The following is a 27,210-nucleotide window of genomic DNA, read 5'->3' as shown; positions in this document are numbered from 1 at the left end:
TGCATTTCTTTTTCTTTTTTCCATTTTAGTACTTCTCGCTAACTAGAGGAATAACTTATGAAATTGCCTGTTCTTTCTTGTGCCTCCTTAGATTTATCTTCCATATTGCTGCTTTTCCCTTTGTGCTTCTGGGAACACTGATCATTTTCAGTAGCTGACAGGCCTAACAAGCATCAAATAAAGCACAAACCCACACAGGCCTGGCCTGTTGGTGGTGAGAATATATAACTCTTAAAGGGGTATCCAAGGCCCATAGGCCAGGGTACCCTTGTGACCTCAGCTCTCACCTATCTGTTCTTTCACAATCAGAAAACCATCTACCTCTGAACCAGCCTCCCTTTTCCATTTTTGATATTGTCTAATGTTTTCTTTCAAAGCAGTTTCACAAAAGAGCTCGAAGGAGATGCTTCTGACTAGAAGTCTGTACCTTGCCTGCCCCACCCCACTTCCACCCACTCTGACAGGCATGTGCAAGGAACAGGCCAGCAGAGACACCAAGTCTCCTTGCAGGGCTTAGCACTTTGAAACTACTGGTCTTTTGTTTTCTTTTTTTCTGTAAAGTCTCATCTTCCATATCCTAACGTTTGGAAAGTTTCCTTCTCTTCTGTTTTCTTGAAAAGGCTGTATAATGAGTATTCTTCCTTTAAATGTTTGGGATCATTTACCAATGAAGTCTCTGGGCCTGAGTTTTTCTTTGTGGGTGGGGTTTTTTGTTCTTTTTTTTTTTTTTTTTGGAGAGAGAGAGAGAGATTGAAAGCACAAACATGGGGAGGGGGCAGAGGGAGAAGCAGACCCTCCTGGAGCAGGGATCCTGATGTGGAGCTCAGTCCCAGGACCCACAGGATCAGGACCTGAGCTGAAGGCAGATGTTTGACCAACTGAGCCACTCAGGTGCCCTGTGGGAAGGTTTTTAACAATCCAATTTCTGTAGTAGATACAAGGATATTCACACTGGCTATTCTTGAGTGAGGTTTAGTGGTTTATATTGCATTGATTACTACTCTGTTGTTCCTTCCACTTGCTTTGTGTTTAATGTGCTCTTATTTCTCTGGTCTCTAAAATTCTAAGCATTGAGACCATTGGTTTGATAGCTTCTTTTTTAATGTTATACTTAAACATTTAATGCTATAAATTTCTCTTAAAGCACTGCTTTAGCCTCATCCCACAAAGTCTGATGTGTTAGAATGTCAGAAAAGATGTCACTGAGAACATGATTTAGAAGCAAAGACCTGGAGGAGATGACTGAGCAGGCTGTGGAGGGTACCTGAGGGGAGAGCACTCAGGTAGATCAAACTGCAAAGGCAGAGGCTTTGAGGAAAGGGATCAGATATCTAACAAGAGTCTGGGTGGTTTGGGGTCTTTTAAAGCCATGGTAAGGCTTTGGCTCTTTACTCTGAATGACATGGGAAGCCATTATAGGATTTTGATTAGAGGATTGACATGATCTAACTTAGGTTTGAACACTCTCCCTGTGACTTTTGTCAGGAGGAATAGAAACAGAGATACCTCTCAGGAGGCTGTGCTAAGCAGAATAATCTCTCCCCTCCCCCCCAACAAAGATGTTCATTTCCTAATTCCTGAAACCTATGAATATGTTGCCTTTTATGGCAAAAGGAACTTTGCAAAGGTTTAAAAAAAAAAAACCACTAAGCATCTATAAGTGATTAGATTATCTAGGTGGCTTCCCCAAAATAAACATAAGTGTCCTTATAGGAGGGAGCCAAGGGTATCAGCATCCGAGAAGATACTGAGATCATGGAAGCAGGAATTGGAGCGATGTGGCCATAAGCAGAGGAATGTGGGCATCCTTTAGGAGTTGGACTGGATTCTCCCCTAAAGTGCCTAGAAAGAATAGGTCTGCCACTTGATTTTAGCTCTGTAAGATCCACTTTAGACTTCTGGCATCTAGAACTTTAAGATACATATTTGTGTTGTTTTAAACTCAACTACTTTGATAATATGTTACAGTAGCAATAGGAAACCAAAACAGAGGCTATTATGCTAATCCAGGAAAAGAGTGCAGTGGACATGGTGGGTACAGGTTAGAGTCTGGATATATTTTGATGATAGAATTTACTGAAGGATTATATATGAGGTGGAGGGGAAAGAGAAGAGTCAGGGAGAAATCCAAGGTTTTCAGTATTAGTAGCTGGAAAGATGGAACTGTCATTTATTTTGATAGGAAAAAGTAGTTTGGGTGAAGAGTTGAGCTTGGTTTTGTTTTTAACGATGTTATTTATTCATTGGAGAGAGAGCATATAGAGCGGTAGACAGCAGGAGCTGAAGGGAGCAGCAGAGAGAAGGGGAGAAGCAGGCTCCCCTCTGACCAGGGAACCTGATGGTGGGGCTCGATCTCCGGACCCTGCGATCATGACCTGCGCTGAAGGTAGATGCTTAACCGACTGAGCCACCCAGGCACCACCAGGAGCTCAGTTTTGAGCGTGTAAATTAGTATGCAGGACACTAAGTGAAATTCAGGGAACAGATCTGGACAAATATATTAATTGAGATTCATTAGGATACACGTGATGCTTAAAGCTGTGAGCCTGAAAGTACTTATTAATGGAATGAGTAGTATCCCTAGAGTAAAAAGGTCTAAGAACCTCTAAAACTGGGATTCTCTAGCATTTAGAATTTGGGGAGGTGAGCAGTATCTAGCAATGGAGATTGAGGAAGAGTTAGTAAGACCAGACCAGAAACTGATTCTACTTGGAAGCCAAGTGAAAAACAGTGTTTCCAGGAAGAATGTTGATTCACATCAGTAGTTGTAGAATGTGAACTGAGAATTGATCCTTGGATTCAGCAACATGTAGATGTCATAAATTACCTTGGACAAAAGAAGTCTATGTGGAGTTGAGGAGACACAAGCTTGAATGGAGTGGGTTCAAGAGAGAAGAGAGGGATTGAAGTTAGCATGTTGGCAGCTTTTTTAGGTTTATAGAAACATGAGATAGTATAACATAAGATGGATATAGAATTGAGAGTTCCTTTGTTTTTATTTTTAGTTGGGAGCTAAAATTAGCTTATAATTAGCTTATAATCATAAAATTAGCTTATAATGGTTGGGTTTGTTTTTTGTGGTTTTTTTGGGATTTATTTTTTTAGAGAGAAAATCCACATGCATGTGTGAGGGGAGTGGGAAGAGGGAGAGGATCTCAAGCATATGCCCTGTTGAGCGAGTAGCATCTATATGATCAATAGAATTTAGAAGAGAATATTGATACAGACACTAATATCTGTATTGATAATACAGAATAGAGGGAGAATTGCTAGAGCAATGTTCTGGAGCACAGCAGATGAAATGAAATCTAGTGGACAGGCAGAAAGATTGATCTGAGATGGGAGTGTAGATTGAACACCACATTTTTAAAAAGGTAAGATAGTACATGGTTCAGATGCAGGTAGGTGGGTAGATGTGGTCATAGGAACCTATAGACATTATCTTTTGATTGCATTCACGTCATTTAAATAGGAAGCAGCTGAGTTATAAGTTTAAAAGTGAGGATGCTGGGGGGAAGTGTTACAGGTTTGAGGAGAAGATGTGACACAAATACTCATTTAGAGTCCAGACTTGAGAGGAGGACATTGACTGATCAAAGAAATGTCCTCAAACATTATTCATCTTGAGTGATCAAGAATTTTGAAGAAAAAAGGCAGCCCAGGTGGCTCAGCGGTTTAGCGCCGCCTTAAGCCCCGGGTGTGATCCTGGAGACCTGAGATCAAGTCCCAGGTCGGGCTCCCTGCATGGAGCCTGCTTCTCCCTCTGCCTGTGTCTCTGCCTCTCTCTCTCATGAATAAATAAATAAAATCTAAAAAAAAAAAAAAAGAATTTTGAAGAAAGACCACTCAGCACGATTGAGTGCAGGAAATTGTGGGATATCAGAGTGGAGCTGATTGGTACATAGCACAAATATGAGTTGGGAGCTAAAATGATTGGTCCAGGTAGGAGGTACGGGCGTAGTTAGCACCCATGTGTTATGCAGAATCGTGAAACTAGATGAGATTGCCTGCCGTGAGGGGAGGAGTACCAAAAGAGAGAAGGCAGCAGAGATTGTAAACTTGAGGAACCTCATCGTTAGCAGAGGAAGACAAGGCAGCACAGGAGACAAGCAAAAAATAGCCAGAATAGTGGAAATCAAACAGAAAAAGCATTTAACAGAGTCTACCATCACAGCCTGATGAAAAACACCGTGTAAACCAGAATAGAAGGGAATTTGCTCAGCCTGATAACTTCCCACGTAATGGTGCAACATAATATTTAATGGGAACAGACTGAGTCCTTTTTCCCTACAGTCCGAAACGAGATGAGAATGTCCTGTTTGACGTTGTTCTAGAGATTTTAGCCAACAGCAGCATTTTTAAAGTTGCCAGCCATTCGGGATTGGATACCTGGGTGCCTCAGAGGTTGAGCGTCTGCCTTCAGCTCAGGGCGTGACCCTGCAGGGAGCCTGCTTCTCCCTCTGCCTGTGCCTCTGCCTCCCTCTCTGTGTCTCTTATGAATAAGTAAATAAAATCCTGAAAAAAAAAATAAAGGTTGCCATTCGACATGGTGTAATGCCTAGTTTTGGGCCTTTTGCAAATTTATTGAGGAAAAATATTAACACATTAATTTTTATTTCTTTGATTTGTGACAGTATGTATTTTCCCCTAGTTGTTTACTAGTCATTTTTCATTGATCTTAGGTAGGCTGTCCATCTCTTCTCCCCATTTTTCTACTAGTATCTTGGTGTTCTCGTTAATAGATTTACCTAACACTATATACTTCATCTGTTATATATACTTAAATACAGAAGTAATGTAGTCAAATTTATGAATTGTCTTCTCCCACTGTTACTTGGAAATAGGGGAGAGTTTTCTAAGAAGTAAGAAATAGGGCAGCCCGGCGGCTCAGTGGTTTAGCACCGCCTTCAGCCTAGGGCCTGGTCCTGGAGACCTGGGATCGAGTCCCACATCGGGCTCCCTGCATGGAGCCTGCTTCTCCCTCTGCCTGTGTCTCTGCCTGTCTCTATCTCTCTCACTCTCTCTCTCTCTCTCTCATAAATAAAACCTTTAAAAAAAAAGGAAGTAAAATATTTCTATTTATTTATTTGCTTTTAAAAAATATTTCTATTTAAATATTAAATGAAAGCCTAAACAAATGCTTTAGCTTTGTTATCTCATCTATCTGAAAACAATCTTAGCATTTAAATGTAAGCATGAAGTGAGGCTTTAATTTTATTTTTCTCCAGAGAGCACATCAAACATAAAAATAATGTACTATTATTCCCCACTGGTCTGTGATGTCACTTTTATCGTACACTGAATTATGTTCTCTGATAAGGGTCTGTTTTTAGATGATTCTGTTCTAATTACTTTAGCTTTGTATTACATTTTAATTATCTCACTTCATTTCTCTTGCTCTCCCCAAGATTTTTTTTTTTTTGCTATTCCCAGCTATTTATTGCTCCAGATTAATTTGTGGATAGGTCATGCTTCTTACCCCTAAACAAGAAATATGTTGCTATTTGAGTTTTTGTAATGTACCTTAGAAAAGTTTAGTCACTTAGCGTTATTTCAATCATGTGGGTTTCTTCACAGATTTAACCCCCTATATTTCCTATGAATTGCTTTCAAAAAGATATGATAGGGATCCCTGGGTGGCGTAGCGGTTTGGCGCCTACCTTTGGCCCAGGGCGCGATCCTGGAGACCCGGGATCGAATCCCACGTCAGGCTCCCGGTGCATGGAGCCTGCTTCTCCCTCTGCCTGTGTCTCTGCCTCTCTCTCTGTGTGACTATCATAAATAAATAAAAATTAAAAAAAAAAAAGATATGATATTCTTATTTTATTTTCTAACTTTTTTCTGGCATATAGAACAATTTGTTCATTTTTAAAGTATATATTGTCTAACTACCCTTTAAAAAAAAAAGATTTTATTTATTTATTCATGAGAGACCCACACAGAGAGGCAGAGACACAGGCAGAGGGAGAAGCAGGCTCCATGCAGGAGGTCTGATGTGGGACTCGATCCTGGATCCTGGGATCAGCCCTGAGCCAAAGGCAGATGCTCCACCCCCGAGCCACCCAGGTGTCCCTATGGTCTAGTTACCTTAATGATTACTCTTAATAATTGTAAAATTCTTTTTAGGTGACTTTGCAGTTTCCTAGATGAACTAAGGTCATCTCTATTGAGAAGTAATTTTGTTGTCTTTTTTCTAAGAGCTTTTTCTTGTACTTCTCTTTCCCATTTTATTTTATTAGCTATTATTTAACTAATGGTGATAGTATGTTAACATTAATAACATCTTTATTTTTAAGGTAAGTGGTTCTAGATTTCACCACTAAGTATTATGTTTTATGATTATTTAAAGTAGTATGTTAAGTATCTTTCTATTTCTGATTTACTATGAGTCATCAGAAATGAGTATTTAATTTATCACATGTCCTTTGTAAACAGTTTTGTAATGAAAATGAGAAAGTTAACCTCAGACAAGGTACTTTTTCTCCATTATACTGTTTGAGATAAGATATTACAGAACAAAGAGACCAATTTTCTCTTTGTAATAGAGGATTAATCGTATTTAAAACATATAATTAATTCCTTGCCCCTGTTTATTTGGCTCTCTTAGGAAACATTTTCTTCAGCCAGATATTCTTACAAGGTCTAGCTCTGCTCTGATTCATTGATGCATTTAGTGAATCAATTAAAAAATGAAGAGCATAGTCCTCCCTGGTGAAACCTGGTGGAAAGTGAATGAATGGCAAGAAGGAAAAGAGAGAACAAGCCTTGAAATGACACAGATGGGGGAAGACCACAGCATAGCATGTGAAAAGCTGATGGCATATCTCTTCTCATAAATACCTAATAGTTTAAACCCATATACCTTTGAAAGTGGTGGGCCATTAATAATTAGTAAGTGGATGGCCAGGTCCCCCACGTCTCCAAATCTGTATTTGCTAGTTTTGGTGGTCCGGCACTTCCACTTGTTTGTCGGGGGAAAGAGGGGCAGCTGCACTGGTCTGGGAAGTGTGATTGATTCTTCAGTTTGTTAACAAGTCTTTAAGGGCTAAATTGATAATTATTCTTGAGTACTGCTCCACTACATTGGGAATTAAACACATGACCTGAAGGCATGTGGTTCCTATGGCACCTCAGAAAATGAATCCTAGATCCTCCCCTTGGGTTTACATGCTCAGTGCCTCTGTGGTAGCTGTCTTTCTGCTTTATCCGGATCTCCACTCCATCACCCTAGTTTCATCTTGTCTTTGCTTCCTTTCCAAGTTGCATTATTACAAATATATTTATTTCTAATAACTCTCATAAGGACCTTGTACCTAGAAGCGTTACTGATTATTCCCTCAGTTTGATTTAGTTGTTTACTCATTGAATGAAAACCGCAAAGGATCTGAGTAGGTACTTCTCTGAAGAATATATGCTAATGGTCAATGAGCACAGAAAAAGATGTGCAACATCCTGAGCCATCAGAGAAATGCAAATTAAAACCACAATGAGATCTCACTTCACACCCACTAGGATGGCTGTCATTAAAAAGGAAAGAGAAAGAGAGTGGGAGAAAAGAAAAGAAACAAGTGTTAGTGAAGATGTGGGGAAATTGGAACCTTGATACATGCTGGTGGGAATGTAAAATTGTGCAACTGCTTTGGAAAACAGTCTGGCAGTTTCTCTAAAGCTAAACACATGACGCAGCAGTTCCAGTCCTACTTATATATCCAAGAATAACGAAATATATATATGAATGTTCATTACAGCTTTATTCATGATGGCCAGAAGGTAGAAGTGGTTCAGATGTCCATCAACTGATGAATGGATGAATAAAATCTTCTGTATCTGTTTAATGGCCTGTTATTCATCAATAAAAAGGAGTGAAATGCTGGCACATTCTCCAGCATGAAAAAACCTCGAAAACATTAAGTAAAAGAAGCTAGTTACAAAACCCCACATATTAATATGATTCCCTTTATATGAACTGCCTAGAATAGGCAAATGCATAGAATGAATGAAAAGTAAAGTTAGTGGTTGCCAGTAGGTTGGTTTAAGGAATGTTGAGGGAGATAGGAATGACTGATGGTGGATATAGGATTTGTTTTTGGAGTGATGAAAATGTTCTAAATGTTCCAAAGATTTCTGTGGTGATGGTTCACAACTTTGAATATTCCAAGAACTGTTGAATTGTGTGGCTTAAATGGGTGAAATTTTTGGCATATGAATTATATCTCCATAAAGCTGAGTAAGGGGATCCCTGGGTGGCGCAGCGGTTTGGCGCCTGCCTTTGGCCCAGGGCGCGATCCTGGAGACCCGGGATCGAATCCCACATCAGGCTTCCGGTGCATGGAGCCTGCTTCTCCCTCTGCCTGTGTCTCTGCCTCTCTCTCTCTCTCTCTGTGACTATCATAAATAAATAAAAAAAAAAAAATTAAAAGCTGAGTAAGTTTTGGTTGATTTTTGTTGTTTTTGTTTTTACAGAGTACTTTTTATTTTATTACTTATTTTTTAGAGAGAGCATGTGTGAATGACGGGGGTGGGAGGCAGAGGGAAAGAGAGAATCTTAAGGAGGCTCCATGCTCTGTGGAATCGACGTGGAGCTCAATCTCACAATCCTGAGATCATGACCTGTGCTGAAATCAAGAGTTGGATGCTTAACTGAGCCCCTCAGTCACCCCTAGAATTACTTTTTAAACTTAACAAATTATACAGTTGCTGTGCAGAATCTGACATACCAGATGTTCATCACAAGGTAATTAGGAATGGTGGATAACTGAATCAAACCTAGAAATTGTGTAATAGGAAAATTGCGATGTACATCCATAGGATGTAATAAGAAACAATGTTTTTAACCTGTATTTAATGATATGGAGAAGTACTTAAAAGAAGAAACAAGATAGTGTAATGTATTTTTTGACATACATACTTAACATACATTTGTGTATAGAAAAAAGCCTGGGGCAGCCCGGATGGCTCAGCGGTTTAGCGCCACCTTCAGCCCAGGGTGTGATCCTGGAGACCCCGGATAGAGTCCCATGTCAGGCTTCCCACACAGAGCCTGCTTCTCCCTCTGCCTGTGTCTCTGCGCCGCCCCCCCCCCCCAACAAACAAAAAAACTTGAAAAAATCCTGAATACAGTGTCAAAAATTTTAAAGAGTTGCCATCACAGAGTGGAGAGAACAGAGATAGTTTTATTAGTTTGTTTCACTACATATGTGCATTTCCAGTGTCTTTCCTTTACGCTCACACTTACAGCCTATTGTCTAACACTTCTCTCTTCCATCTTTGTGAGTGTTGTGGTGGAACATGCGGTGTCACCGGTGCTGGTGATTGGTACACGTGTGAGACAAAGCCGCAGCCACTCTACTGCCCAAAGTGTCCCACATACTTTATTTTCCTGACTCTGAAAGTGTAAACATGAAACTTCAATTTCTTTGCAGGTTATCAATGCTGCACTGGCTTTAGCAGCAAAACCACAGAGTAAACTGGCCCAAGAGAACATGGATCTTTTTAAAGAACAGTGGGAAAAACAAGTTCGTGTTCTCACAGATGCTGTCGATGACATTACTTCCATTGATGACTTCTTGGCTGTCTCAGGTAATGAGCTGGTTTTCCAGAGAAGCATGTGAGAATGTGCAAAATTACTTTTGTCACAATAGTGGACAATCAAAATGCCCCCTAGTCTGAGCAGATAAATTATTCTAGCAATGATATTGTGATGCTTTTCATTTTATTTATTTTTATTTTTTTTAATTTTTTAAAAAATTTTTATTTATGAGAGAGAGAGAGAGAGAGAGAGAGAGAGGCAGAGACATAGGCAGAGGGAGAAGCAGGCTCCATGCACCGGGAGCCTGACGTGGGACTCAATCCCGGGTCTCCAGGATCGCGCCCTGGGCCAAAGGCAGGCGCTAAACCGCTGCGTCAGCCAGGGATCCTGTGCTTTTCATTTTAATTAAAAAAACAACAACAAACTAGCACTCCTATGAAGTGGGAATTGGGGCTAGTCTTGATCTTAGAAGCAAGAATTAGAAAGCTGGCTGGCATTTTTGCCCTGTTCTTGTAGAGTTAAGATTTTGCAGCTCAGCTGTTACCTGTATGGCACCGTCACCACCCAGCCCTTTTGCTGATATTGTATTTGGAAAACACATTGACCTGGGTCCTGGGAGAGGCTGTATTTGTTAGGAGCTTGTGAAACTTAGGAGAAGGGATTCATAACACCATCACCTTTAGTTCTTTTTTACCCCACTCCCACCCCACCCCCCACACTTCTTGGAAAGCTGCTTCCTTTCTCAGAAATGATCATAGTTTAACTGCACCATGACAGACAGAAAACAGAGAGGAAATATTTAAGTGCCATTTAATTATGAACTTGCAAAAAATAAATCTGGGTAATTCACCTCACAAAAACAGTTGATTTCATTATATAAACATAAACTGGTAATGACATAGTAAATTGCATTCATATAGAAAATGTCTGTCAACTGCAATTCACTGTTTATCACACAGAGATAAATTTCAATCCATCCCCTTCAAGTTGAGCAAGTATAAATGCATTCTTCATTTAACAGGGCCTCTGCTGCCCTTAGCTGCACTGCTCGTTTTCTGGAGGTGCCAGGCTTCCTGAGGCTGGTGGCTGTGGGCAGTCAGTGGCTGGGTACTTGGAGGACTCAAATTTGCCTGTCACCCCAGGGAACCACAGGCTGGAACATGGGAGATGTGAGTTTCAATGGGGCTTGAAAGAGAAGCAGGGCTTAAATAGATGCATAGCACAGTCCTCCAGCAATTACCTGTATATAGGATGACAGTGTGCTCTGCATGCCAGTGTCCTCCTGTCTCTGCCTGTTCTCCCTGAGCTTGGTAGCTGTGGCTGTACTTGAGAGTGGGGAGCAGGCAATCCATAAACTGCAGAGAGAGGGGATGAACCACGCTGCTGCAGGAGTGCCAAATTGCAGGTGCTGGTACTTTAAAACAAAAAACCCATTTGCAAGCACATCTTTGCAGGTGCCAAAAATGCAGCAATGGCTTTTTTGGGAAATCTTGGCCGTCTGTTGTTTTTCCCAATGAAGTACTGAGTTATTCTTTTTCATCGGTTTAGAGAACAACATTCCACCTTCACAGCACACTTTTAAGCAAACAACAAATTCTGAAATCTAAACGTAAAGCCCCCTCTGGAGAGAGAGAGACTACATTCCTACACTTCTTATGATTGGGTTGGGTATAGCTCAAGTTTGGTCTCAAGGGATTTTCAGTCCTTCTTACAGCAAAATAAAATGTAATAGAATCAAATGTCCTCCTGCAACAGTCTTCAAATTGGAGAACAAAAAGGATTCTACAGTAGCATTTAGTGGGATCCAGGCAGTATCTTTAGGGTATAGGATATAAAATAATAGCATGGCAAAGAGAAGACAAATTCTTTAACAGATATGCTTTTATCTGGTGAGTATGTTCAGTTTTTATGCAAATGTAGGAGTGTATAAGGGTTGACTTGATTGAATGAGTTTAGACAGTTTCTATTTAGCAAACACATGGAACATTTCTGTCAGAACATGGTGGTGGTTTCAGAGTATCTGAATTTTAGAGGTCTACCCTAGTATGTTTGTCACAGGCTTGCTTAGCAGAGTCAAGCAGTTAAATGATTAACAGGGCCAGGCTATTATTCATAATTCTTCTGACTCTCTTACAGTGTGCTTTATAGGGGCATGGGATGAAGAAGGAGACAACTAGATGCCTTTGCAGAGTTCTGCTTGATGGACCAGTTAGTTTTTAGCATTCACACTCGTTTATATCCTCACATACCTGCCTCACCTATGGGAGCTTCTAGCACTTTCTGTGTGGGGTGACTAGGGACATCTTCCCACCTCACCCAATACAGCCTTGCTAGGGAAGCGACCGGCTCTCATCATGAGGAACCTGCTTTGAACTGGGCAAGCCCCAGTGGCGTGCAGTCCTTAGCATCACTAGTTGTGCACCATGGATTGGAGAGTAGATGTCAATCTGCTGCGTTCTTGGGCAGCCTTTGACAAAAAGCCACATCTCGTCCTCATTCTAATCTATCTGCCCCCCTTGCCATTTTCTCCTTGACATGTGGCACGCTGATGCTTTGGTAGTTCTATCAAAGAAATAGGCATTTTCTGAGTAAGGGGCTGCCAGTCATGTGCCCAGCACAGAGTCTGGCTTCGGCTTGGTGGGCTTCATATAAATCCTTGCTAAGTGCAGATTAAAGAAGCAGCTAGACTCCCTAGAGTGGTTGTACTGTATTCTGGTACCTCCAGCAGTGTGATAGATTTTGTGGAACATTTGCACTAGTGATTTTCTGCCATCAGATCCTTGGAGTCCATGGTGCTTAGACGTTCACTGTAGCCTGTTCACTGAGTTCCAGTGGGAACCCATTTTTTAGGGATAGGACTGCTTTCTTGCTATTGTTCCTGGGTATTCGGTCCCCTTGGTTCCCAAAGTTCTCCCATACTTGTCACAAGTCCTATCTAAATTTGTTCTCAAAAAGTAATGGTCAGGGATCCCTGGGTGGTGCAGCGGTTTGGCGCCTGCCTTTGGCCTGGGGCGCGATCCTGGAGACCCGGGATTGAATCCCACGTCGGGCTCCCGATGCATGGAGCCTGCTTCTCCCTCTGCCTGTGTCTCTGCCTCTCTCTCTCTCTCTGTGTGTGTGACTGTCATTCATAAATAAATAAATTAATTAAGTAAGTAAAGTAAGTAATGGTCATTTTGTGTATGATCTGGTGAAGCCACAAAGCATTTCTTGAGGCTGTAGGGCAAGGGAAACTTGGGTTGCTGTATATGAAATATGAGACAGTGGCACTTGAAAGAGAGGGTCATGCATGCCACCCCCAGGGAAGAGGGAGCGGGGGCTCCTTTTCACCTAGTTCTATTCAAAATGTCCCTTGTAAATATTGGAAATGGGTAAGATGGTAGAGTGCATTCAGCAAATCCTGAGTATATTTATATTGACTGATCCTTAAGGACAGGAGTTTGAAATTTATCAAAGTGATAAAGGCTGAATTTCATTTGAATTGTATTTGATAAACATTTTCCATGGAAATGCAGTTTACTTTTTTGTGCATTTATTCTGCTTACATGTGGAAGTTTTAGTTCTTTTTCTTACCCCCTTAAATTCAAGTATTTGGTTAAAGTGGTTCTGATTGGGGTTATTATATTTCTTTACCACATGCTCTTGGAAACAAGTAGTATACTGTATTAGGTACTTTAGGGCAACACCTAACTATAAGATTGGTAATTTGTACTTCTTCATTAAGTGTCAGTGTGCTCAAAGAATTTGGTCTGATTGCAAGGTCATTATTATTTTTAACGGAAGGCCGTTAAATAAAAGGATTACTATATCTATTTTTTTTGTTTGTTTTTAAGAGCAAAATACCTATGAAACTGAAGATAAGGCAGTGGTGAAGTTGGGTTTAATTTCCCATGCCCACTAGCTATGTGACCTTGTACAAGATAGTTAATACCTACGTGTCCTGGCTTCCTCATGAATTAATGGTGATTTTTTTTAAAGATTTTATTTATTTTAGAGAGCAAGTATAGGAGCATGGGGGAGTGGCAGGGGGAGAAAATCTCAGGCACACTCCACACTGTGCATGGAGTCCAGCACGTGGCTCAATCCAGGACTCTGAGCTCATGGCCTCAGCCAAAACCAAGAATCTGAGGCTTAGCCAGTTGAGCTTCCTGGGCACCCCTGGTTTGTTTTTTTTGTTTTTTTCCCAGATGGCTAGTCTATAACAGGGTAAATGTCAGTGACTCAGTATGTTTCCTGTTACAGATTATCATCTCTTATGTCTGCATAAGTATACATCGGTAGAGATAGAGATAGCCAGAAGCAAAAGGTACACAGAATGGGCCCTGTTATCCATTGTGGATTGAAGTATGAGTTCATGCAGCCTTTCTGAAGAATGCCAGTTGGCTCAGATCCTGGAGGGCAATTAGGCACCGCATATCTACTTTAAACATGTATGCCCTCTGACTTGGTAATCCTATTGCTAGAAATTTTCCCCAGGGATATGTACACAGATGTTTCCCAAAATACCTGTACAAGGGTGTTCATGTCAATCAAAACGTCTAAGACAAGACTAGATAAGTAAATTGTGGTACCTCTGTCTATTCAGTAGGGTACTTTGCAGCCATCAAAAAGAATGAGGTAGATAGTTGAAGGCTGGCCTAGAAAGATTTTGAAATGAAAAACATAGAATAGGGATCCCTGGGTGGCTCAGCGGTTTGGCGCCTGCCTTTGGCCTGGGGTGCAATCCTGGAGTCCCGGGGTCCAGTCCTGCGTCAGGGTCCCAGCATGGAGCCTGCTTCTTCCTCCTCCTGTGTCTCTGCCTCTCTCTCTCTCTCTCTCATAAATAATAAATAAATAAATCTTAAAAAAAAAAAAGAATAGTGTCCATAATATGATCCCTTACTAAATAGACTGTATCTGTGGATTTTTTTTCCACTTAAAGGCACCTCCAGTGTTGAACAGTCTTTAATGGGGTACAGATTGTTTTTTCTACCCATAATGGACCCCTGCTGAGTTTCCTTGAAAAGTCAATTAAAGCTAAAGGAATTTATGGTTTAAGGTAGCGTAGGTACCTCCAACCCTCCCATGTTTGTCCATGTCCACTGCAAACTCATTTCTGCTAAGGGGCCTAAGCGCAGAGAGCAGAATCGGTGCTTGTGTCCTGGGTATGTGGTAGCCACAGCTGGATGGGGCTTTCCTAGAGACAGCTGTGCGGTGACTGTAGAGACTATTTAGTCAGCTTCCCAAAATAGAAGCCTTCCTTTGGTACTGAAGCATGGCAAATCCTTCCCTGGTTTAGGCTCACTGGAGGAAAGCCAGTTTGAATTCAAGAAAGTCAAGATCGATTTTAAAAACATAGGTGTCTAGACGCAGGTTAACAAATCCTTGGTGGAAGTTCGGGCTGCTTTGTCTCATGAACAAAAAAGAATGCCATGCTTCATTGATTCTAAGATGTGCTTCCTGCCCTGTACTAAGAATCCTTAAACAGGATGAGTTTTAAAATCAGTATTATGAGAAAACATTGGTCCATGGTTTAGTGAGGAATCCTTTTTCCTTCTTTTTCATTCCTTTCCACCCTTCTACTTTCCTTTCTTTGATAGGAAATACAAATGTAAAATGTGTTAGATATTAGCAAACGCAGCAGTTCTTACCCCGCAGGCTAGTATGGTGCACAGGCTCAATCCCAGTCTGTTCAGTTTACATTAATTATGTAGAGAGTATGTATATAAATGATGCCTCCAGTGGCCTCCCCACTCATTTATTCCTGTGGTTGGTTCACATATCCTCCTCTGAAATTTGTTTATGTAAAAAGTTTGATCTGTTTTTTCTGTTAATAGTACAATGATGGAAACCCTAGCAAGTCCCCTCTAATTTTTTAATTAGTAGACTCAAAACTAGGGTCGTCTTAGCTATACTGTGGTAACTCATTTTTCCCTTCTGTAATAGGAAATTTTGGCTTTCGTTGGAAATATTTTAATTTATTTAAAGAAAAGAAAGAACTTTTGGAGCAATTTTAAGCTCACAGCAAAATTAAGCGGAGGATAGAGATTTTCCATCTGTCCATGACCCCACACATCCACAGCCTTCCCCATCATTAGCATCCCCCACTGTAGTAGCGCGTTTAGGACCATTGATGAACCTATACATTATTATCACCCAAAGCCCATGATGTACATTACTGTTCATTCTCGGTTGGTGTACTTCCTGTGGATTTGGATAAATGTATCCATCATTATGGTGTTGTATACAGTATTCGCTGCCCTAAAAATCCTCTGTACTCTGCCTGTTTTTCCCTCCCCACCTCCAGTTCCTGATATTTTTTTTACTGTCTCCATAGTTTTAACATTTTTCAGAATGTTATATAGTTGGAATTATAGTGTGGGTAGCCTTTCAGGTTGGCTTCTTTCATTTAATAATATGCAGTGAAGGTGTCTCCATGTCTTTTCTTGGCTTCATCGCTCATTTCTTGTCAATGCTGAACAATATCCCGTGGTCTGGATGTATCTTATTTTCCCCATTCACCCACTGAAGGACATCTTGGGTGCTTTCAAGTTTTGGCAGTTATGAACAAAGCTGTCCTAAACACCCATGTGCAGGTTTTTATGTGGACAGGAGTTTTCAGCTCCTTTGGATAAATACCAAGAAGTGTGACTCCTGGATCGTATGGGAGGGTGTGTTTAATTTTAGAGGAAACATGTTTTTGCCAATCTCTTCAGTTCTTTCACGTTGTTACTTCTCGTAGTGATTTTTTTCATCTTATTCTATTATACCAGTGGTCTCAGAACAGAGAGACCCTTGGGGAGCCCCTGCCTATAGTCTCTTGGGAACTACAGAGAGGAGGGCTTTGGTTCTTGGGGCCTGCAGGGGATTCTGAAGCCCAGAGGCAGGGCATTGTGGTGCTGTGTTCTTTGGTGGATATGCTGAGTACCACTTGCCTCTGGCTCCCTTGGACATGAAAGGAAATAGCACCAGGACCCCTGTCTTGTTGGGAGTATCTTAAGAGGTCAAGCTTTCTTCTATCTCCCTTCTAGACACTGTCACCTATCACTTGTCTATGTTAGCAGAGGCTGCAGGGGTAATTGGCTTTTAGAAGTGGATTCAATCAGGAGGCAGTCCAGAATAATGACACACCGAGGTCTATGGTGGCTAGGGCCGGCAAAGAAATCACCTGTTGGCTTAGGCAAGGGAGCATGTCTTCTACGAGTTATTACATGTCTTTTTTTTCTTTTTTAAGATTTTATTTATTTATGTATTTATGTATGTATGTATTTGTTTATGAGAATGAGCAGAGGGGAGGGGCAGGGGGAGAGGGAGAAGCAGGGCTCCCCACTGAGCAGGGAGCCCTGATGCAGGAGTTGATCCCAGAGCCCCAAGATCATGACCTGTGCTGAAGGCAGCTGCCCAGCTGACTGAGCCCATCCAGGCGGCCTACATCTCTTGAATTTTTTTTTTTTCTGAGCAGGAAGGCAATGGGCCAGATGATTATGGGGCTTTCCTTTATGTCACTCTGCACCCACCCCATAGTCTGAGCAGCCCTGTTATCTGGGCAGTCTGCTGGTGGTCCCTGCATTTCTGGGTGAGTGAGAACAGTTGCCTGGACCATCCTGGCTCAGCTGTTACAGATGGACATCATCCATTTTAGTGGCTGTATAGTGCCCATAATTTATTACCTACTCTGCCCTTGGATATTTTAGTTGCTTCTACTTTGCTGTAATTTCAGATGAAGCAGAAGCTCTTTACTCTGACGTTCCCAAACTCTAGTGTCAAGCATTTTGCTTTGAGGAAAAATAATTTTGGTGGGTCCTCCACATCCATTTCTCTGGTTGGTAGGAGCCACCTGTCAGCTTAACACAATTCAAGGGTCTTTGCAAATACCACAGTAGGCCTATGGCCACCCATGAAAGGGATACTAAATGTTTTTGCATCAGGGAGGCTCCCTTGGTGCCCTCCAGGGGTGGCTTCATTCTGCTTTCTAGCACCTTCTACCCCAGGGCTGTCCTGGCTTCTTGGCAAATTGTCTGAGTACTGGCATCTACTAGAGGGAAGGGCAAAGGACTGGAAGGATAGAGACTTATAATGAACCCTTTCTTCTATTTTAGACTTTGTTTTGGACATAAGGCTAGTGAAATTATTTAAAGAAGAGAGAAGTTACCAAGGTCTCTGCGATCTGAATTTTCTGCCTGGCTTACAGAACAACTGTACTTTAAAGATCTCTTGATCACTTCCTCTCTCTCTCTATAAACTTGGAATTGAGGATTATTATCCTTGGAGGTGATTATGGGTTGAGTTTCTGTGGGACAGTTAATTAAGTGGTTAGTCTGGTCTTCAGTGAAATGATACATGGGAAGCTTTGGCTCTGCAGCTGGCACAAAATGAGCGCTCGGTGAACAGTAGATGCCAGCGTACCATTGTCCCCCTTCTAGTGGAATGCCCTTTCCCTCATTCGGCTTTTTGTTTGTTATTTAGAGAATCACATTTTGGAAGATGTGAACAAATGCGTCATTGCTCTCCAAGAGAAAGACGTGGATGGTCTGGACCGCACAGCCGGTGCAATTCGAGGACGGGCTGCTCGGGTCATTCATGTAGTCACTTCAGAGATGGACAACTATGAGCCAGGGGTCTACACGGAGAAGGTCCTGGAAGCCACGAAGCTGCTCTCCAATACAGGTTTGGGGACTCCCTCCCTTTTTGGTACTCCCCACACACACGTGTCCACCCTGTGAGTGCAGGCCCTGGGGGTAGGAAGGACGAGATCAGGATGTAGCTCAGACTTTCATACAGTATGTCAGGGTGAATGTCAGACTGAGAAGTTGATGAGCCAAATTATAAGGCTTTGACAACTTTCCTTTCACATGTGTCCCCAGCTAATTATGGGATTAATTCTGAACATACTATTAAAGATGAACTTCTGAGTTAAGTCTCTTTTTTGTGAATAAATACTAAATTAAGGATGGTCCTAGTTTTAAGCAGGGCCTCCAATTTTTCTCACTTCGTGTCTCACCCATCCAAATCCAATACTGTAAAATCTGGTCAGAGACAAAGATGATTTGAGTCTTGGTAAAATATGGCATTTAATTTATTTCAACTGTAAATACTCTTCACATGGGTTGGAGGCACAGGCTCTTCATCATGCACCTGGCTTCCTCTGTCTCCTTGAGGGATTTGGGGGGCAGGTAGAGTAATGCTGTCTGCTGGGCCAGCGGGATCTGCCATGCCTCTTTCTCCACAGTCATGCCACGTTTTACTGAGCAAGTGGAGGCGGCTGTGGAAGCCCTCAGCTCGGATCCAGCCCAGCCCATGGATGAGAACGAGTTTATCGATGCCTCCCGCCTAGTGTACGACGGCATCCGGGACATCAGGAAAGCGGTGTTGATGATAAGGGTGAGTAACTGCATTTCAGACGTTTTAACAGCTTCTTTCTTATCGTTTGCTAAACTCGAGCAATGCATCATTCTGGAACTCAGCAGATGCGGTGGCAGTATATTAAAACCATGAATCTAAAAGCTGTTAGAATGAGATATATTTAATTATGTTGTCTAAAATGACTTTTAGTTGCAAGTTAGAGCCCAAACTTGGGCCAAGACGGGGAGCTAGGATGAGTTGGCTTTGATAATTTAGTTCCAGGCATACATTCCCCACAGATAGGCAGCCTGTGGTATGCGACAGGGAACCCACAGTGAAGCCTCTTCAGTTATTTTCTGAGAAGGGAGTGTTTCCTTCATGCAGGTTGAAGCCATCCTTTGCATGGATGCCCCTGTCCTTGACAGAGTGGCGGGAGATCCCAGAGCCTCTGTGTCCTTGGGGTGAGGAGGAGTGCCTGTGGCAGCCCTTGCTCAAGCTCCCCTGATGTGCCTCCTGTTCTAGGCCCCACGTGACCCGTTTTCTCTGACCTATGGAAGGGAACACCCAGCAGCCCTCCCAGGTGGCGTAAACACAAGGGTTTTGAGAAGCCACGGACACCACACCCGTAATATGGCCCAGGGTGCCAGGTCTGGGTCTCCCAGTTGCCCTCCCCTGGCGTGTGGTGTCTTACATCATCTTCTGAGCACGAGCCTGTTGCTCTGGGAGCTGAGAGCAGGAAGTGTGCATCCCCGTCCCCAAGGGCCTGGGCCAGAGCCCGCCTGCTGCAGGGAGCACTGCTGGCTGTGCGGCCTGGCTGGTGGGGTCAGGAGACGTTGTTTACACTTTCCCGGTTTACTAGACAGACCTCTCAGGGTGGGCAGGGATCCTGTCCCACTTTTTATCCTCCCAGGTCATCAGCTGGAAACAGGGGCCGTTTCTAAGGCAGCTGCATGAGGCTGGACCCGCTTCATCTGCAGTGTAGAAACGTGTGGGCAAGAGGGCCGGGGCCCCCCGGGTGAGGCAGAAGGAGAAGTGTGCATGCCCTGGTTGGTGCCAGCTGTCCTGCAGGCCCCAGGTTCCCTGGCTGCACGGGGGCAGGAAATTGCTCTGCTTTCTCCATCCCTTTGTATTTGTACCTGAGAAGCAAGCTGGCCTGGTAGAATGATTGGTCACATGGGCCGCCGTGTCCCAGTGCCATGAAGGGGTCCCTGGGCATGCCATCGCTGGTAATGGACGCAGCCCTGTTTCTCCAGAGCCTTTTCTTAGACACTTAGAAATGGAATAAAAGGGACCTTAAGATAAAGAGGAGTCACTGGTGCTGAGGTTGACATCTTGGGGGGTTGGGCGGGCAGACACTGCATATACAACAAGGGGACATGCTTAGACTCTGGAGCACCGGCCCCTCCTGGACTCTCCTCATCTTTGAAGAACAGAGGTGCTGGTGGTTCTAGTGAGCTGCGGCGTGGGCAACACAGGGCCCGACAGTGGAGTAGTGGTGCTGCACCTCCAGGGCCCAGTATGGTCCCTGGTACACAGATGCTCAGCAGAAAGGAAGGAACAGGAGGTACCTGGTCTTCTTGGCAAGAATAGTTCTTGGGTCTCTGACGGGGCCAGCAGGGCTGGCACAGGAGCAGGTTCTCATAAGACAGCATGTCTCTGGGAAAGCCCCTCTGCAGGTATCTGTGACCAGGGATCTGGGATCCAGAGTGGCCAGCGGTGGGGTCGTGTGTGGCCGCCAAGTCAGAGAGACTCTGGGTCTTGCACTCATGTGTCCCCAGGGCTTGCTGGTGCCTGGCGTGACCCCCTGTCCTTACCTCACGTCACTGAGAGACAAGCTTAGTCTTGGGCAGCCCGGATGTTCCTCACACATCCTCTCACGGGAGCCCTGCAGCAAGCCCTAGGGCCCCGCCTTGGATTAGATCCTGGTACAGATGGGGGACGTGCCTCATTGCCCTTCTGTCACAGGCCGGTCCGCCAGGCTAGTAGCCAACCCCAGCTGTTCCGCCCACTGCCCGTTACTAGTAACTTCCAGGAGACAACGTCAGGTTTCAAGTCAGCCACTAATCATGAGAGGCTGGAAGTTGTATGAAATAAGAATTTTTTTTTTTGAAATAAGAATTTTTATTTCATAATTAAAGCTAGAGAGCTAGAACTGGAAATCGGGACCTTGGAGACATACTCAGACCTTACCTGCCATGTTCTTTTCACATTGATAAAAGTAAAGCAGAAAAAAGTCCATGAAAATCCATTGCCTATTTCTGCTCTTCAAAGCATTGTCCTAAGGGAAAGCCCAGTATTACTTCCTTCATTCATTTTCTTCTTGCCATCACATGGGAAGGTTCTAAGAATCTGCTTAATGTTGGATAAAATGTCTTTTCGATACAGTACGTTTCCCACCAGGATGAGCCTCACTTCTGTGTAGGGTGGACGTGAGTCCTGACCCTCGTAGAAGCTGAGGCTCCTCGAGCCTCTGGGAAGTCCTGATGGGGGCCTAGCCTGGGACACCCCACGTGTGTGTCAGCGGGTCTTGAGTGAATCATGGCTGATGTTAACCTGATTGGCCCCAGCTGCTTGGAACATGGCTCATGTGAAGACCCAGAGTTCTGGGTGTTTGTACTTTGGACCCAAGGGCCTAGGGTGTTTCTGATTCATGCTCTCCATGTTGCTGGCAGACTCCCGAGGAACTGGATGACTCCGACTTTGAGACAGAAGACTTCGATGTCAGAAGTCGGACGAGTGTCCAGACAGAAGATGACCAGCTGATAGCTGGTCAGAGCGCCCGGGTAAGGAACACGTCCCTGTACCTCCAGGAGCTTGGCTTTTTCTTTTCTGGGATCCCACTTTGTCTCCCTGGCACCGGGATAGAGCTCACCCCAGGGGGTGGCACATGGCATCCAGGAGCAGGGCGGGAGCAGGAGCAGGCCCTCGGCCTCAGCTGTGCCCTGGGGGCGTTGGCTGATGACAGGGCCCTGCGTCAGGAGAGCCCAGTGGCGGGTCAATGCCATGTTTGTTAAAAGGATTGTGACATTCAAAAAAGATGGCTGTCTTTGCCCATTTCAGTGATAGCATGGTATGAGCTATTTAATTATTCATGGGTTAAAAAAAATAACAGTGGTACATTCAAGAAAATCATTCAGAGCCATTGCATTCATTTGAGTCATTAAATCTTCAATCAATAGCATTTATGTTTTTGGGAGCATGCCAAGAAATATTTCCATGGAGCCTTTTCCAGTCCTCAGAAATCATTTTGAACAGCAAATGCACCCTTGCTTTGGGCTCCTCTCCATCACGAGCACTTGGGGAAGCTGTGGCGGGGGGGTGCTCACGGCCTGGAGTCTGTGGGCCTTGGGGTGGGCGCTGTTGTGAGAGGGTTCAGAGGTGCCATGTCAGGGAGCTAAGGAGGGGCCCACCAGAGAGGGGCCCATGCACCACCCCTGGGATCGTGTCCTATCCCCCACAGCAGCAGGCAGGCGAACTCACAGGGTGTTAAGCGGCTTCCGTCCCTGTACAGGCCTGATCTGGAAGCCTCCATATTTGTTCTCTGTCCCTCGCACTGTGTTCTTCTCCACACGGAAACTTGTTTTTGAAAATGGGTTGGAAATTCAGGCTGCTGTGAACTTGTGCTCAAAGTGAGGAGAAATGGACCTTTAGGCAAAATGAAGCCCATTAAAGATATCCCACCTCTGCCACAGGTTGCATCAGCTGATGCGCTGTGAGGGCTTCATACTCTCCTCACCTAAGAGCTCTTTGTGCTTCGGGTTTCAGGCGATCATGGCTCAGCTTCCCCAGGAGCAAAAAGCAAAGATTGCCGAACAGGTGGCCAGCTTCCAGGAAGAAAAAAGCAAGCTGGATGCTGAGGTGTCCAAGTGGGACGACAGCGGCAATGACATCATCGTGCTGGCCAAGCAGATGTGCATGATCATGATGGAAATGACGGACTTCACCCGGTGAGCTGCTCCGCCCCTGGGTGCCGGCCCACCCTGTGCTCCGCGGCCGGCCCCCTCCTTCCCCTTCACCGTCAGCCACACACAGTGATCTTTGCTCTCTTTTGTCAGAGGGAAAGGACCACTCAAGAACACGTCCGATGTGATCAGTGCCGCCAAGAAGATTGCAGAGGCAGGATCCAGGATGGACAAGCTCGGCCGGACCATCGCAGACCACGTGAGTGGGGGTCGCTGCAGGGCTGCCAGGTGCATCCCAGGGTGCTGACCGTCATCCTGTTTTCCTTGGGGCATGGCGCTTCTCTCGTCTCCAGACATGTGCTTGGCTTATCACCCTGCTGGGTTGGTACCCACATCGATGTGTGAGGATTTCTGAATTCCTCTTTGACAAGTCTTAGGAGCCCAGCCCAGTGTACGTTGAGAGCATGCCTGTGGGGCAGGTGTGTGTATCCTGCCATCCTCACATACTGAACTAATCAGTCCCAAGGGGTAGAAGCCACTCTTGGCTCTGCTGTCTGTGTCCAGGAGCAGGCACGTCTGCTGCCGTGTTTATCTTGACACCACCCAGTCTTCTCCCCACTTCCATCACCAGCTCGGCCCAGCCCCCCACAGACCGTGCCTCAATAGCCACTCCTGTCCCTCCTGTCCCCTGCTCTGTGCTGCCCCAGCTGCCAGCATGGTCTGGGTAGATGATCACCTAACATGCGGTCCCCCCAGGCCCGCAGCTCTTTCCTAGCCTCTGGACTCCAGCCTGCTCTCCCAGCCTCCTACACTCGGTGCACGAAGCACCTCACAGGGGGGCAGTAGATACACTTGAGGGAGGTCACCCTGAAGTCCAGAGCACTTGTGCTTTGCTCCAGCAGGGAGAGCCCTGCCCAGGGTGGGGGAACCTTGGGCCTGGGGTGTGTGCTGATCCCTGCTGCTCTCTTGGCAGTGCCCGGACTCCGCCTGCAAGCAGGACCTGCTGGCCTATCTGCAGCGCATCGCACTCTACTGCCACCAGCTCAACATCTGCAGCAAGGTCAAGGCCGAGGTGCAGAATCTGGGTGGGGAGCTCGTCGTCTCTGGGGTAAGTTTGAGCCACGAGCATGGGTGCTTGGTGGGCATGTACTCGCATCTCTGCTGCGTAGACATCCTGCCTACCCTGATGTCAGGGACGTGTGCTGTGGAGAGACCCCAAGGGTCCTCTCGCTGGGAGGAAGTATTCTCATCTCTCTGTTGTCCTTCCCTCAAAGGGGACTTGAACCTGTTCAGAAATTACAAAGATAACATAGCTGGGCCCCCAGAGCACTCAGGTGGTTCTGTTCTCTCACACTGGCTCTGGGTTCCACTGGGCCCTGCAGGGGTTTCCTTCCAAACAACTACTTTCTGTGTAGGATCCCCCTCGCCAATGCACCTCCGTCACTCAGAGACAGACCTTTCTCCAGGTTTCAAGAGCAAGTAGACTCTGGAGGGAGGGGAGGCAAGGTAATGGCGCCTTATGTTGCTTGGGTGCTGCACCCTCCTAAATATCTGGACCAGGTGTATCCCGTTTTCCCGGATAAGAACAGGGGCTGTGGGGAGAGCTGACCAGGACCACGGCCACGGGCCCCACGCCTACCTCACTGCCCTGTCTGTGCCTCGCAGGTGGACAGCGCCATGTCCCTGATCCAGGCCGCCAAGAACCTGATGAATGCAGTGGTGCAGACCGTGAAGGCATCCTACGTGGCCTCTACCAAATACCAGAAATCTCAGGGCATGGCTTCCCTCAACCTCCCGGCTGTGTCCTGGAAGATGAAGGCCCCCGAGAAGAAGCCCTTGGTGAAGAGGGAGAAGCAGGATGAGACACAGACCAAGATCAAACGGGCGTCACAGAAGAAGCATGTGAACCCGGTGCAGGCCCTGAGCGAGTTCAAAGCCATGGACAGCATCTAGGGCCACTGCGCCCGCCCGCCGCCTCCACCCCAGGGCTCCTGAGATCAGGCCCTGCTCCTCACTGATGTATCTGCTCAACACAACACCGTGTTAGATTCCAAGGGGACATGGACAGATTTTAAACCTGGCCCGGTGGGGCATTTGGCCAGGATATATACTTGTGTTTAAATTAGTCACAAATACTTTTGGAATTCAGGAGCACATTTCTAACTATATTTTTTTTAAGCTTAAGTAAAAATTAAAAATTCATAACCAAAGAGAAACCCACATTACCTGGTAAGGGACACTCTTGACCAAGGTCTCAGTGTGCACGATGGGTGGGGGGCCACTGGGGCCAGGTGACTGCAGGAGTTCCAAGGGGAGCTAGCCGGGTGCCTTAGGAGGCTGTGCCTGGAGAAGGAAGGGCTTGGAGGGACAGACCACATAGAGCTCAGTAAGACGTGATGCATCACCAGGAAAACTGATTACTCTCCTTATGACACTAATAAAGTTGCTTTTTTCAGACTAGAATGTTGTGATGCCCTGATCGTAACATGCTTCTTCCCTTTCCTCAGCTTCAAATGTAAATTCATCACTGGGCTCACTTCTAATAATCACAGTGTTTCCTGCCTCGGGCTTCGCAACACCAGCCTCACAAAATAGTGTTTGCTTAGGCGGTAACTTAGACTTTACCTGATTTTTGATTACGACAGCGATGGCTATAGCTATAAGGTATAATTTTACTGTCTTATTTAAATTTTATGAATTTGAATGTTTTTTACACTAACTTTCCCCAATAAAGTCTACTATGAAACCAAGTCTGAGAGGCAATATTGTTTTCTTTGCCTTCCAGTGGAGGCAGGTTCTACATACAGCAAACATTTCCTGGACCTGCCTACAGCATCTGCAGGGCCCTGGGCCTCTGGTGTGTCTGCCCCAGGACAGCGGTGCTAGCACCACTCACCTGTGGCTCCAGGCAGATGGCTGCACGTCCTCAGAGCCCCCGGGCCTGCGGCCTCGCCCTCCTTGGAAATGCCCAATATTGGAGTCTCGAGCGTAGGTCAGAACCTTGGTGGGTGGCACCCATGAGGTCTCCACGGCGTCTCCCCCATTTTGGGTCATCCTAGCAGCTCACAGCTGTGATGGGGACATCTGTAAACACACAAACCCTCCCCAACCTTCTGTCTCTAGTGCATCCCCTCCTGAAGCTCAGGGCCCTCAATAAACCCATGTGGCCCTTGTGTCCTCGTCCTCCCATTTTACTCGGCTGTGTTCCTACTGCTCTCTGCCATCCACCACGGCTGGCAGCATGGCTCCTGGTCTCACCACCATCCCCCTCCACCCCTACCATGGCCCCTCACCTGACTCCTGGACCCCAAGACTCTGGGCTCTGCCTTCCTCACTCTGTGCCCCTCCTCCTCCTTTTCTCCTGCCCCCCCCCCCCCCCCCCCCCCCCAGTTGTCCAAGCATTCCCAGGGCTCAGTTCACTGGCTGGCTCTGGCTCTGCCCATTCTGATGGCGACCAGACTCCAGGCTGTGAATCCAGTCAGTGCTCGCTTCTCTCGGGCCTTGACCCTTCTGCCTCCTAGCTCTCCACCTTCGTTACCAGCACGCACCTAAGCGGTCCAATTCCTTGAACACATAGGCAGGTCCCACTGTTAACACTTCTGTTTGCTCTTACCTGGCCGAGGCCATCATCACAGTGTCCGGTTATTTCCGTGTGACACACATAGCCCCAGAACTTAGAAGCTAAAGCGACACTCCTCACCTCAGTTTCTGAAGACCAAGAATCCAGGAGCTGCTCAGCGGGAGGCTCTGACTCGGAGCCTCCTGAGGCTGCAGTGTCCACGGCCTGGGCGAGCTAGGGAGTCTGCTCCTGCTGCCCCGTGTTGGCAGAAGGCCCCCGCTCCAGGCCACGTGGGCCTTTCCATAGAGCTCACACCATGGCGGCTGGCTTTCCCCACAGGGAATGATCCAGAGAGACTGGCATCCGGAAGAGATAACAGCAACAAGATGGAAGCTACAGGGTTGTTTTAAAAAACCTGATCTCAAAAAAAGTGATAAATCCTCCCTTCCATTATACTGTGTTGGTCACACCAACCACCCCCCACCCTGTCCCTGGTGCAGTGAGAGGGGCGGGGGGGGGGCATGGGCTCCCACAGTCTGCACCTCGACCACTGTGGCAACCCCCCCGCCAGGCTCCCCAGTCACCTGTCCCCTCACTGCATTCCCTCACCCAAGTCACTGGGACCCCGATAAACCAGTCTGATTGTGTCATCCTCTGAACTCACCCTTCCAGAGGCTTCCATCTCCTTATACAAGTCCTCTCCCACCCCTGTGGCCTTCACTGTCACCAGCCTGTCACTTACCCTTGGCACTTGTGCTCCCACTGGCCGCAAGGCACCTTCCCCAGGGATCACTCTGGGCTTCTGCAGCATGTCCTTCAGGTATCCTGTGGGAATGCCTCCAGCCCCCACACACCTCCCTGTAGATCTGTACCTTTCTCCACAATGTGTGTGTCCATGT

At 45.6% G+C, this 27,210-nt stretch overlaps 1 protein-coding gene across 1 annotated transcript in view; it reads left to right on the top strand.

Moving 5' to 3' along the window:
• The window catches only part of CTNNA1 (catenin alpha 1), a 184,632-nt gene extending 159,130 nt beyond the window's left edge, over positions 1–25,502 (top strand). The window contains exons 11-18 of the mRNA XM_041760810.1: positions 9,423–9,579; positions 17,975–18,175; positions 18,738–18,889; positions 21,523–21,633; positions 22,616–22,797; positions 22,906–23,011; positions 23,726–23,860; positions 24,418–25,502. Coding sequence (XP_041616744.1) covers positions 9,423–9,579; positions 17,975–18,175; positions 18,738–18,889; positions 21,523–21,633; positions 22,616–22,797; positions 22,906–23,011; positions 23,726–23,860; positions 24,418–24,705 — 1,332 coding nt within the window. The 3' untranslated portion in view covers positions 24,706–25,502. The remainder of the gene's footprint in view (positions 1–9,422; positions 9,580–17,974; positions 18,176–18,737; positions 18,890–21,522; positions 21,634–22,615; positions 22,798–22,905; positions 23,012–23,725; positions 23,861–24,417) is intronic.
• The last annotated feature ends 1,708 nt before the right edge of the window (positions 25,503–27,210 follow it).

This window comes from Vulpes lagopus, chromosome 7 (genome assembly GCF_018345385.1).
Source record: "Vulpes lagopus strain Blue_001 chromosome 7, ASM1834538v1, whole genome shotgun sequence".
Classification (NCBI taxonomy): Eukaryota; Metazoa; Chordata; class Mammalia; order Carnivora; family Canidae; genus Vulpes; species Vulpes lagopus.
The sequence above is the reverse complement of the archived record's forward strand: the minus strand, read 5'-3'. Positions and strand labels throughout refer to the sequence as shown.